This window comes from Dreissena polymorpha, chromosome 7 (genome assembly GCF_020536995.1).
Source record: "Dreissena polymorpha isolate Duluth1 chromosome 7, UMN_Dpol_1.0, whole genome shotgun sequence".
NCBI classification, from domain to species: domain Eukaryota; kingdom Metazoa; phylum Mollusca; class Bivalvia; order Myida; family Dreissenidae; genus Dreissena; species Dreissena polymorpha.
Genome location: NC_068361.1, coordinates 6,857,177 through 6,871,919, shown reverse-complemented (window position 1 = coordinate 6,871,919; position 14,743 = coordinate 6,857,177). Strand labels below are relative to the sequence as shown.

The 14,743-nt window shown below is 35.2% G+C and overlaps 1 protein-coding gene across 1 annotated transcript; it reads right to left on the bottom strand.

The window, feature by feature from the left end:
• Positions 1 to 7,039: 7,039 nt before the first annotated feature.
• Positions 7,040 to 13,856, bottom strand: LOC127839294 (uncharacterized). The gene is made up of 2 exons (XM_052367571.1): positions 13,733 to 13,856; positions 7,040 to 10,898 (listed from the first exon to the last, which is right to left on the bottom strand). Exon 2 carries the CDS (start codon positions 10,888 to 10,890, stop codon positions 9,589 to 9,591), a length of 1,302 nt encoding a protein of 433 aa, XP_052223531.1. The 5' UTR covers positions 10,891 to 10,898; positions 13,733 to 13,856; the 3' UTR covers positions 7,040 to 9,588.
• Between the last annotated feature and the right edge of the window lie 887 nt (positions 13,857 to 14,743).

Here is a 14,743-nt window from a genome sequence, read left to right as displayed (position 1 = left end):
CCACGACATAGCTTACTCGTGGCCACGAGATAGTAAGTCGTGGCCACGAGATAGAAAAAAGAGAAGTGCAATTTGAAAAAAGAGGAGTGAATGACACCTCTATGCCACCGTAAGTAAGGGTTTTTAAAAATTTCTACTGTGGCTGCCTCGGGTATATGGGGCTGTAGTGAATTCCATTGGATAACTGTTGTCGGGTAGTATGATAATTTGTAAAAGTATTTTCTTGTTAATCAAATCAAAGCGTTCATAACGGGTTTATAATACAATGAACATACCTTTGCAGATAAACGAACTATCTCGGCCATTTATTTATTATAGTGGTTAAATATGGAATACAAATAGACACAAATCACGTATTGCTTCAAAAGCAGATTTATTCGGATACACTACCGGTAACATAAAACACAATACACACTTTCCTTAAAGAAGAATGTTAAACCCAATTGTACCACCAGTATATGAAGAACCATACTAATTAGAAGTAGTATTAAGTGATAGCCGAAAATAAATCATAAATGGTAATATTAAAATCAGGTTAATTATTTTAACAACGTAGTCCGTGTAAAACGCATTTAACTAAAATGTTTGGTCATTCGGAGAAACTTTAAGGTATGTAACATTTTACATCGTCATTTATGTTAAATACATACATATTTATTTCAATATTTGATCTTAGAATGCTCACTTTTGTTAAAGGGATCTTTTCACGCTTTGGTAAATTGACAAAATTGAAAAAAGTTGTTTCAGATTCGCAAATTTTCGGTTTAGTTATGATATTTGTGAGGAAACAGTAATACTGAACATTTACCATGGTCTAATATAGCCATTATATGCATCTTTTGACGATTTTAAAACCTAAAAATTATAAAGCGTTGCAACGCGAAACGATTGAATAATTTGGAGAGTTCTGTTTTTGTCGTTAAATTTTGTGAAACTACGAAGATTGCTTATATAAGGTATAAAATACGTCCAATATGTGTACTCGGCGGAATAGCTCAGTAGGCTAAAGCGTTTTTACTTCAGGACTCTGGCAGGACTCCAGGGGTCACTGGTTCGAAACCTGGTCCGGGCTATGTTCTTTTCCTTTTTTTAATTTTAATCTTGATTTTTTACTGGCGCTTTTACGATCCAATGTTTACATTTATCGATATAAAGCATTTAATGAATCAGTTAAAAAATGCCAAAATCTGTGAAAAGGCCCCTTTAATGTATATACGTGTTACGACAAAATTTAAGGGTTTTAAGCACGCAGATACGTTTGAAGTGTGGGTATATAGAAATATGACAAACTGTACAAATTATTAAATCAAAATATGAGCCGCGATCTGTGAAAAGAGGGTAAATGAATGTGCATAATGTGTCGTCCCAGATTAGCATGTGCAGTCCGCTCAGGCTAATCAGGGATGAAAATATACGCCTGAACAGGATTTTTGTTAATTAGATCTGGGACGACACTTTAAGCACATGCATTAAACTCCCTATTCACAAATCACGGCCCATATGTATTATGTTCTGTTCTTATTAACCTTTAAACATTTAGTTTGATCAAAGACACCTGGCTATCCGAAAGTCCACAGTATTATTTACTTACAAAATCTCTGAACATGTATAATGACCAAATTAAAACATTTTATATAAACAGTTGGAAATGTCTGTAAAATCATTTTTATATGATACATTTTATCGTCCTGATCACCATTGCGAGAAACGAATTCAACAATCAATCGCACTACACATGCCCACAGATTTATTTAATAATAATACTATCAGTATTATAACTTAGGGATAGAAACCAGCTTACTTCTGGAAGACAATTAAAGATACAATTGACCTCCAAATTAAACAATTACAATAAATTGCAGTCACTTAATACTAACAGCGGTATGGTCACTTCTTTTTTGTGATCCTCCTTACTACTCTAATGATGTTTTAATGCAAACTTTATCTGATTTGCGGTGTTATCCCATTTTTGTCGTCAATAGAAATTCTTAATATGAGCAGTGTTCTGCGAAAAGGGGGTTTACTGCATGGGCGTAAAGTTTCGTCCCAGATTAGTTTGTGCCATCCGCACTTAATTTCCTGCAATTTTATATATGAAGTGCTTTGCTCACTCACGGATGTGTTCTATTATTTCCCGTGAAGAACAACTTTACGGTATCCCCCATATATGTGGGAAAATGCACTTTTCAATTTCTTATTTTTATGTGAAAGTGCCTGAGGGCCACTGTTACAGCATAACTTAATATTTACGTGGCTGGATGAGTTTTTTCCCAGACCATTTTTCAGTTTTTACTTTACTGTTTGGCAATAGAGTATGTATGCCATGTATTATAATTCCGATTATGGGATGGATTACCGAAAGTATACCCCATGCTTAGACAAAATCTTGTTTATGTATGAAAACATTTGAACGAAGAAAAAACAATGACAACATTCTGTGTATTGAACAATTAATGTATTTATACATATCATATAGAAACCTGAAAGCACTAGATGCAAATATTTAACATGTGGAAAATGTAATCCGAAAACATTAACTTATATAGATCAATCAAAATCAAAATACATATAGGAGTTGCCTTTTAGGAAAAACTGTCTTAATGCTTGTTTGTAAAGTGTATTTCTAATTGTCGGACGAAAGCCGACTAGCATTTTCAGGTACTTGTAATTGTTGGAATTCTTCTTTATTTTTATGCGACAGTGCTTGAAGATCACTGTCGCAGCACTACTTCAGTGCCCGGATTTATTGTAATTGTCGGACGAAAGCCGACCAGTATTCTTTATGTTATGTTTAACTGTTGTGATCAAACTTTGGATATAACTTCAATAAATGGTTACCAACCGCTAGAATGCAGCGGTTCTTGATTACGTCGTTAGGTTAAAGCACCCCTGTGCCTACGGGAGGGGGGTCTTTGATCCGCTTGAGTCTACCTTGGGTGAACCATATGGCTCCTAGGATGGGTGGAGGTCCAAAAAGAGAAGAGTGGAAGGAGAGTTGTGCCGGGCACCAGTCGCTTGCGATGTGAGGGAACTGGCCGCAGCAAGCATGTTGGTGGACGTTAGCCTAAGCCCGAGAAAAAGAGTTCGTGGAGATCGTTGCTCGAGACGAAAAACTCTCTCTCTCTCTTGCTGCTTGACCGTCGACGAGACAAGTCGACATCCAATACTGAGAAGAACAACACGTGTAAACGTAAGTATAATAGCTTTATGTTATTGTTTTCCTGTTAGACTACCAGTACTATTACTCCAGAGCATAACCAGAAAACCGGATTCAATGTGTTGGTTCATGTACGTTTTTTTTTTTTGGTACGCTGGACACGTATACAGAGTGTTTTTGGCCATTAAATGGACTACTTCTATGGATATATCTAGTGCTTTTAGATAGAGATATATATGTATCACATACATTTCATGTACAAATGGGTCCCTCTTGTAAAGCATATGCTTGCGAAAACATATATGAATCGTGCTCTGAGAAAAAGAGGGTTCCTGCATGTGCGTAAAGTGTCGTCCTAGATTAGCCTGTGCATTCCGCACAGGCTAATCAGGGACGACATTTTCCGCCTGAAATTTATTTTTGCCAAGAAGAGACTTTCTTCAAACATACAATATTATAACAGCAGAAAGTATCGTCCCTGGTTAGCCAGTGCAGTACGTCCTTGGTAAGCTTGTGCAGACTGCACAGGTTAATCAGAGACGACACTTCACGCACATGAATTTAACCTCTTATCACAGTGCGCGGCTCTTATTTATTTGAACCTAGATCTGTTTCTGTTTAACACCACGCACACTCTCACTAGTACAGTTTTCTACATTTTTATAGTGACCAGTAAGCGAACAAGATCTAAACACGTTTGTGAATTATGCCGCGTTTAATCAAAACAACGTATACGTAAAATAATTATATTAACATTCATTTCAATTTTTTTAAATGAGTTGCGTTTCTAGACCACTTCCATTGAGCCCGGTCTGTTCACAAAGCATGCAAGGAATCCGTGACCCGACCAGCCCTTTTCGTCCCCTTCCGCTGAGTCCCGCTTTCTGCCACAGTACGCCGGGGCCGCTTGGAGACAAAAACAACAATAGGTCAGTTCTTTAATGAATGAGCCGTTATCTGTGAAAAGAGAATTTTAATGCATGTGCGTAAAGTGTCGTCCCAGATTACCATGTGCAGTCCACACAGGCTAATCTGGGAAGACATTTTCCGTCTTAACTGGATTTTTGCTAAGAATAGACTGTTGAACAGATAATATTGTTACGACTCAGGTTTTTCCTTTTGTTTAAGAAAACGAAAGAACGGTAATTAATGTTTTACAGTTTATTGCTGAACGTTTAACATTTTACTGAACAGAAAAGTTCAACAGCATATCAACGAAATAACCGCTGAGAGATGAGCATTATTTTCATTTATGTTCCCTATTTTATCTATTAATCTATGCGAGAGTTAGAATATCATCATAAGGCATCATGGTTGCTATATCAGCATATACATCATGAACATTGTGTTGTCTCGTTATCTTTATTGGTAGATTTTCTTTCCGACCGTGTTTCCTGCTTTATATATTTCTTTCGGATTTTACGAGCATATTATCCGGAATTCAGTAACGAAGCAGCGATTTGCTGAACAATGCCCAAATTGAGTCTGTAGCCCCCACATGTTGTAAGTTTTGAGGTTTTTATTGTTGTTAAACTTATGATTATATTATTTAGAACCTTTTCTGTAAGTATCGAGTGAGTTTGTTTGTAAATAAGTCAGTTGTAAGTGGTTTCAGTGAGACTGTATTTTCAGCTTAAGTCTTGACAGTGTTTAAAAGCTTTTAATGGGTCGAAAGGACAATAATTTCATTAAATATATAAAGTCTTAGAGTAATTTTAGAAATAATTAAAGTATTTCTCTATTTTCTATTTCAGCATTTTACCTTGAAAGTTCTGATAAATAAATATTGAAATTGTAACTTTGGTTGCTTTTGAGTCAAAACAAACATAAATAATAGTTAAGTCTTTGAAAATGAAAATCTCTTCACTTTACTACTCAAAGCTTGACTTAAAGAAGTGTTCGTTTTATTTTGAAGCTCAAACGTTTAAGTTAATTTAATAAAACTTATAATGCTAACCAACTTATCAGAAACTCGCCTTTTAAATAACGTCAATGATCTTTCGTCAGTTTTCGAATTTGTTGAGTCCTCTGGCCGAAAGAGAGCCTTACTTATATACTTAAGGGTGGCCGAAGGCCGAGGCCGATGGCCGAACAAGTTGCCGATGGCCTAGGCCGTGGCCAAAAGGAGAATTGAATGAGTGCCAAATGTGCCGAAAATATGACGTCACGGCCTATGATGACGTCATCAAACAAGCGACTAGTTTCATATTCCTGTTAAGAATGGAATTTTACGTACAAACAGGTCATAAACATTTACATGGGTTGTGTACATCGTGAGTAAAAATTAGTGTTCTTCTCAAGGATTTAAACAACAAAAGACTGTGTCAATACAAAAATAGACTGGTTACTTTTCATTCAGAACGGCTTAAGGACAGTATAAAAACATGTTTTGTTTATGTAAGAAATAAAAATCAACGTGTACGCGTTGGTTATTGCGGTAATAAACAACGGTTTGGTGTTCCGATGCGTAGTAATTAAACCAAGTTTCACTTTAAACAACCGTTGGTTTATCGTGGTAATAACCCACGGTAAGCTCCCTTCTCATTCTAATTTGCATGCGTGTGCGACTGTGGTAGAATATTTGGTTATTGAGTTCAAAAAGATTACACAACCGTTTAATATTCTCACTGTGGTCTACAATAAGAAATCACTCTGTGAACCAGTTTCTAATATTAGAAATGTACAAGCCGTTCAGGCAAGATTAACATTCTACAGACGTTAACACCTTATACAGTAGAATCTACATTAAATCATGTATTTACTTAACACAGACTAAATATGAAAACTAAGAGTTACAGTTCCGATTCTTGATTGACATGGGTTAGTATTAGACTATTAGTATTATATATGTTATTTATCGGATTGCATACTGGTACTAATTTGCAGCACTTTTTGCATATATATCATCACGAAACTTACCGTAGCGTATTGAAGAAAAAAATACACATATATATATATAATGTCTTGAACTAGAGAGCCGTCTTGATGACAAACGGGACTATATCAATTCGATATTAAAACTACTTTTTTGGATGGTAATATTCCTTAACGCCCTTCTGACGTCATTGATATTTTAAAATAAGTGAGATTCGCCAGGACTCATTCCAAATTAGCATAATCGTGCACTGACTAAGAAATTGTGAAATCATGGCTTCTTATACCATTAACTTCGTAATAAATTGGCCAAAGTCGATTCTAAATATTATAGGGTAGTTTCCAAATATAATATAGCCTTACATGTGTAATGTAAACTCATTGTAAACCCATATTTAAATAATAATGTCATCAACTGTATTCTCCGTATTCTACAATTTATATATGTTGCAGTAAATAGAACACTGATTCTTATTGTTTTTACGTCATTTCCTATCACGAAGATATTACGAGCTACATTAAAAATACATTATTATTTGTTTTGGGCAAATTTGTGTTATTATTGCAAGTGGTAATTTAAATGGTAAACAATTCCCGTTTAAAATTCGGATGAACAATTACCGTTAAACAGTAGTGCATTCAGTTACAGCGAACGTTCGCCATCACGTTCGTTTCCGATTCGGTCTTATTGAACGATTGGTTTCGCTAGCGAACTACCTACCGAGACGGTTCGCGAACGTTCGCGGCGAACCTAGCGTTCAATTACGAACTGTAGCGAACGTTCGCTGTAACTGAACGCACTACAGGTTTGTTTAAGTACCGGTATATTACATCTTATGTTGCAAAGCGCCATCATAAAAATACTGTCCAAGTGTCTCAATATGCAAATCATCTGCGTGCGTGTGTGTGTCTAGGCGCGTGCGTGTTTGTGCGTGTATGTGTTACTGTGTGGGTCCGTGCACGTTGCTTTTTTTATCAGACGTTCTTAAATAGTGACAAACAAAGCAGAACAGAACAGAACAGAAAGTTTATTAACACTTACTCATGTGTACATCGTTGTTACTGCATACAATTATAAATACAGTAATGTCAGGTATCATTATATAATAATGGTAACCAAATCAAAAATGTATGTATGCGTACGTTCGCGCGCGCGCGTGTGTGTGTTTGTCAAGAACAATTCAATTTTAAAGGCAGTAATGATAAAATATTATGTTTGATTAACTATGGTTTAAATGATATAATTTTAACAAAAATTATAACTAAATAAATTATTGCACATTATATCAAATTATGTCAGATACTTGATACATAAACGTTTGTCAAGGGAAAAAAAGAAAACAATTTATTTCAAAATTTCAATTAACTTGTATGTATGATAAAATTTAGTTTTATAAATTTTTCGTTTACATATTTATGTCCATAAATATTTCTAATGGTCATATTGATGTCGATAAATTATGGAACTGAACAACGGATGAATTCATTAGGGAATCCGTTAAATATATATTTGTCGTAGTAAACTGTAGCATGAACAATCATAAAGAAATTGAATTCAGCCTCTACCGTGTATTACAAAAAAAAGGCAATAATGTTCTTCACGAGGAATATTGTTGCGTGAGTATCTTCAAGGGGCGGGCAGAAGCCCTAAATTTTACAAATTATAAACGTAGACTCCTTTCCTATAAATCCAAGTAGCATTCATATTCAATAGTAGTTTTTAAAAGTATATGCATATCTAGAACATATATTCATACCTATTACCAAACCATTCATTCTTAAGGCGTCAAAAAGTCTGCATATAAATTCATATACAAAAGCATGACTACTGTAGTAGTTATATTCGAAGTTTAAAAAAGTGGGAACATGTATACCAGATTTATACATATTTAATATCACTAACTACAATATATACAAAACATTTAAACAAATCAATTATAGTACATACAAACGTTTGTTTTCATTCAAAACGTGTTGCACAAGAGACATAAAAAACAAATAACATGAACAATTGAACAATATTTGCAAAATCCAAATTGTGAATCTGAAATTTAAGAAGTATATTTACAAAACAATTCGATACCTTTGTTAAAAATGGTTGTGAACAACTTAGAAAAGCAACTAACAAGCATTATTCCTCTATAAATACTAAGATCGTCAATAGAGTCTGTTTTTTGCAGAGGAATGATATTTTCTTTTGTCTACCTATATCATGGAAATAGCTAGAAACTAAAATGCTATAAAACATTACACAAATGATTGGATAAAATATCAATACTTTCAATAGTCATTTATGATAAATTCGAAAGCAAATGATAAATACGTAAGTCTACGTCGTACACTTTTGGAAGTGAGTGTGCAATTATATAATTGTATATGTTTATATATATTGTTATGTAATGTAAAAACACCACCGACTAGGTAAATTATGCCCACAGAGCGACTGGGGCAAAGTTGACACAGGGCAAAAGCCCTAAATAAGAAATCGATACACATGTCAAGCGTGTCAAAAATCACGTTATGCAAATACTCATTGGTATTGACATCATAGAAAGTTGCAATATGATTGCTGAAGATTAAAAACCTTTTTATCTTCTTACCCTTATTTTTTTCGTCTGGGCTCACATGTTTCTGTCAAAGAGTGCTACACCATGTACTTGGATAATAAATTAACTGGGCAATATATATAGTCGATTTGAATTGTTTTTTCTAGAATCGCTAATTATTATCAATACATTACAGCGGTGTAAAGAACGGCGTCCACCTAACAAGGCGAAGGTCATCAGTTCGGTCAATTTGAAATATCTAAACAAGTTTCTCGCAGACCAATCGCATAATACTTTTGTTAACGTTTGATAAAACCCTAGAAATAGCCGGGCATAAATGTCTAAAAGCGATCATGCTTTTGAAGTTCCTTGGATATATGGACCACACTGATCATATCCGTTTATCTTAAAACCATCAAACCTTTATATCTTAAACGTGTAAAAACCAATACATATGTTTTAATTCATACATTCTATTTGTTTTAAATTCGCTACAAGTGTCAGTAGATTATAAACATGTTTAAGCAAGTTTGGTTTAACGTTCATGCAAATACGGACTCATCAATGACGACTGATATTTCCATAACATCTGATGCAAAGTATTCAAGTCTCTTCTCAATTATCTCACGTTTAACTCTGAATGAAAAGGACACGTTGTAAATGCGTTTAAACAAAGGCTATGCCTCACTTTGCGCAGATATATGCTGAGTAGAGCAGAAACGGGTCTTATGCCATATGCGGCCTGCATAACTCCAACCCAGCCTGCAGTTCCGTTCAGTCGGTTCAGGAGTTACCTTGTCCGCTAATGAGACCACGAAAGCTTGCGTTTATTCATCGCTGACAGCGTAGTGAGTTTACTCATCGCTGACAGCGTAGTGAGTTTACTCATCGCTGACAGCGTAGCTCCTGTCCATACTTCGATTCCACAAGTTGGTGTGGAGCTGCAATGGCTGCATATGGCAGAAGACCCATTTTCGCATGTCGCGGCTCATGTATGGTCCAGTCTCAATGTTAACATATGTGTAGTCTCTTTAATGATTGTCTTGTCTGGCGCACCATTTTCTTCCATTCGTTTTTGAACAGCGTTCCGGAAACGAAGTAAAAGAAAAAGTTCAATGCAAAATTCATATACAACAGTGAATGTGTGACCGCCCTTGACAGCTGGAGACTGGAAGCCACTTTGGGTGATACATCCTCAAGGTGTCCTCGGATAACTTCGTAAACGGCACACGGAATGGATGTTAGTATCAAACTGACGCAGATACAAAACAAAAGTCTCGTTGCATGTTGGCCTCTTTTTCCCTTCCGCTTCTTCTTCTTAGATTCCGATTTGGTTATTGTTGTATCATGTCTATTAAAAGAACCGTCTCGTGTTGGTTTCGTATTCGATGTGGACAGGTCCGTTTTAAGTTGAGTTTCGTCTCTGTCTGAATTAATTGTACCCACCATAGAAAAGTTCGTATTTTGCAATATAACGTTTGTGTAATTAAAATCAGTTGACGAATTACAAGTGCCGTCAGTTGATTTTCCATATTCTCTTGCGCTTGAAGTCAAGGTAAAAATCATATCCGGTACCTTGTTTTTAGCCGTTTTTCGTCTTCTTAAAACTATTACCATCGCTATATTTATATTTCCAACAATAGAAAAAACAATCGGTATAACGAAATACAACGTCATTGAAATGATATTCCATTTGGTGTAATAAAAATCCATGTACCCCTTTGACACAAAGAAACATGGATAGTCACTCGCTACAATTTTTGTAACATTTTGGAATTCAGGACTAAGTTGTTCACCATGGGCATAATCCTTATAGTCGAAACCGTAGAGAACGTTGCAATTGAGTACCGCAATGACGGTCAAGGTCACGCCGCATGCTAAATTACAATTCTTCATGGTTAGCATTTTTCGCGAAAACACTGGAGCCTTCAACGCCAACGTTCTTTCCATTGTCAGAAGAACTAATACCCAAGTAGAGAAAGCTCCAGCTGTGTACCCAACGAACCATGTTGTCCTACAGAGAACATCGCCATGTTCGAGAAAGGTGTACCCGTGTAACGCAAACAGGACGTCGTTAAGAGCGAACGTCCAAAGAAACGTTGCATCGCTCACTGCAAGAAACACTAGAAATATATTCCTGGGGAATCGTCGTAGATTAAGTCGTTTCAGTATGATGACGTTCAGCAGATTGCCGATCGTTCCAACGCAGATGCACAATCCCGGCAGAATGCGCCAAATCCAGCGCGCTAAATGGCATTCCAGAAAGTTGTACGGTTCACAGGTGACAACAGATTCCACCGCAGAAGTGTTCATAACTGCCTCTAGAACAAAATGAATGTATTATGTTATGCTGAATGCAACGCATCATCCGCGCAAAGCGTTGAATTTTAATTTCATTATATAACAACTGATTTCCCAACAAGAGCAATTAATTTAAGTTTTAAGTAATATAATGTTCGCTTTCGCATACCCGGACAATTATCGATACACATATGTGATTTAAATTTTAAAGACTTTGTATAGCTTAAAGGGTTCGGGAATATACTGGTAGTGGTACATTTAGAATTCCATGTTCATGCTTGCCTTCTTTAATTTACGTAAAGGACATGTGCATCAAAATTTAAAAAAACATATCCGCATTTTTACTTTTAAGACCACTTATGTAAATCAATATGACCGAAAGACAGACACAATGCTATTGGAATGGGGAGGTGCAATAAAAAGTAATACTGACAGGTTTGAATAATTCGGACACAGGCATGATGATTCTGACATTTTATTTATTAAAGAGATATGAACAAACACCTGAAAGATTTTTACTTCAAATTTGAATATTATATTTTAATAAGTCTCATTTCATTACTGACGAAATTAGCACTCCACATCAGTGACGACACCCGCCGCTTTTTTATTAAACACAAATTGAAAGTCTTATGTACAAGAAAATCCAGTTAAGTCGGAAAGTGTCGTACCTGTTTAGCTTGTGCACAATGCACTGGCTAATCTGGGCAACACTTTACGCACATGGATTAAGTCCATTTTTTCCAGAACGAGGCTTCATGTATCTAACCCGCCCGTAACTCGTACCGTACTTGATGTTCATGCAAACATTTAAACAAGTAAAATTTCCGTGCACTTAAACTTGTGACAACGCTTAGACCAATATTAAAGCAAACTGCACCGGAAGCAGCTCCAAGATGCCTCAAGTAGACTGAAAAGCTTTATCAATTGCCTCTTTAATCAAGTAAAAATGTGCTCAAAGGCGCTCACATGACGTGTTTTCTTTGTATACTTTTTAAGTCCGTAAAAGCGTTTTCTCGTTAGTGAAGTCAAACCGGCAACCTTCAACCTTGGCTAACGTATAACGAATGCAATGACCAGAAAAAAATCGCATGGCATTGTAGATTCATACGTGAATAAACTTTTTCCTGACATTTTGCAAATGTTTATATGTATTTGGAAGTCATATAAAACAATACCAATACTTCATACTTCCTAGTTCAAAATCGAATTCGACACTTTTTGTATGAAATACGTGTCGAAGCATATAGTTATCAAAGCCATAACACTGAAATCACGTTTGTTTAGATGTCATTAAAACAAGTTCGGGACACATTGTGACAATTATAATCATATAATTATCCTGTAGATTAAACAATTGTTGTCCTGTGGTCGTTTTTCAGAAACATCTTAAGTCATTTCTTAAATATTTTCACTTAAGTTCAAAATTACAATGTTTTATATTTCTTTACTAAATAAAGACATGCATGTTGTGTTTTTTTTTTGGTATTCCTCAAATAACTTTACATAATGATGTTATTTTGATATAATTTTCGAAGCCTAACTATTGCAGTATGAAATGAAACACTTAAGAAAGATTCCCAATTTAAGGATAAAAATAAAATTTAACTTAAGATGCTTCTGGAATACCACACCAGCTCATCTTTGATACTAATCTTTGCTTGAAGAGAAATTTTCCTGACATAAAGTCACAAGAAGTATGTTAAATCATAAAAAATCTTGGTTATATTCAAAGTATTACATTTATTTTTTACTGGAGTTATTGAGTTCGTACGAATAAGAACTCAAGGGAAATCTTTGCAAAACAGTTGACGTTTATTTCTATATTTACAACGGGATACCATCTCAAAATGGAACAGTATTTCATAAATATACATATATCCGAAAGCAATTCTTTAGAAGCGGTAGAGTAAAAACTGGGCACGTTATAGACACTTGATCAATTCTGGATAAAAAAAAATGGTATAAAATAGCGGTAGGATAATATGTCTTTTGTTTTAATTTCCTATCGTTCGCCCCTGTCTGTCCGTGTTCTCGTCATACCGTTCGTCCGTCACTCCGTGTGCTCGTCTTCTCGTATTTCCGTCCAAATCTTGATCATGCGATAAATCAAGGTTAATACAACTTGTTATTTTTTTAAGTTGTCCATGTGGGAATATGCACGTTATGTCAGTTTTGTTTGTGCATTAAACACATTGAGGTTGCTATGGTTACAAATGAAATAATTACAGAAATAATTTATAACTAAAATGTATATCCTGCGATTACTCTTAGTATACAAGCTAGGTTCGTTGATAGATTTCCATATGGGGAATATACGCGTTAATCAGTTTGTGTCTTTCCGTCCGTTCGTCTCTCAATTTTTCCTGAACAGTCTGGATATCGCGATAAAATCAAAATAAAAAAAAACTAAATTGACGGAAGCTAGTATGTGAAAAAAGAGCAATGTGGGGAATAAGCCCTTTATTAAATTTATTTTGTCAGACAAAAAATTGTGATTGCTATAGTTACAGATATACAGTCAATTTTGTATTAAGAGACCAATTAAGTGTGTTAACAAACGTGGTCTCTTAATAAGATGGTCTTGAAAATAAGACCTTCCATTTGAAATGTAGGATTTTCTTCTTTTACCACATTGATTTCAACTTCTGTAATCAAATGAATCTAAATATAGATATGTTACCAGAATTAGCCAGTTTATGCATGTTCACTTTATAAGTGGGGTCAAAATAACAAGAAAATCGGATAAGTATCAAATCAAATTCAAATACTGGTTATGTGACCCAATTATCTTGTTTAATAGTTAAATTATTTTAAATTATCTAGATATAAGTGTATTTAAAAATATCACTACCTTCCAACTTGATAACCAGTAATAATCCAACAATAAAATGTGTCCGCTATTAACGATTAATGTGTTTAAGAACTACGTTAACACTAACGGTCGCCTTTTTTTGAAAATGTACAGGAAGCCTTTCGTAGAAAAGCCGAGATAAATTTATTAGTTTCTGGTTAATTGCAATTGCATCTTGGACTGAACATCCGTCAATCACTTACTCAATATTATCGCATCGAGTGGTGCACTTAACCGTTAACTCCACCATCGTTCTCTGCTAACGATTCGAAAGGAAGAGCTAATTGCAAATGCTATTAAACGATTTGTTAAGCATGTTGATCGCGAGACAGAAGAAGCCAATTTTATCGGCGATAAACTGTTTTTATGGCTTCTTATCAGGAAGTGGCCTCAAAATGAGAATAAATCGGCGATCACGTTTGTCCTCGAACAGTCATTATATTTTTCCATTTAAACCCCACGAGTTCGTTAAATCAAAGATATGGACATATAAATACACAAAAATCATCGGTCGCTGGTCGCGCAAGACAAATGTCGCTTAATACAATATCAAAACAGAGCAGGCCCGTACCCAGGCCCTGGGGCCCGGCCCCGCCAGCTGGATGTGCCTACTGCAATTTTTTCTCTCATGATATAGCCGACATTACACTTTCCCTGAATTTCACACCAATGTTTTAAGATTTATACTTCAAAAAGGTTCTGATTTACTTGTTATATTCGTTTCATTTTTATCACAAAGTGCTTAAGCATAATAATTTACTTTGAAAAGTGCACGATTCAAAGAACAATTAGCAAGGGGCATAAAGATATATATTTTCATGGTATAACACACTCTTTTTATTCCAATATTTCGCCCAAATGGGCTTTATCAAGGTTTACAAATATAAATGTACTACATCTTTTTACTATCTTGTACATCAATTGAACAAGGCAGTAAAACAGATGTAGTAAATTTATATTTGTAAACCTTGATAAAGCCCATTTGGGCGGAATATTGGAATAAAAAGAGTA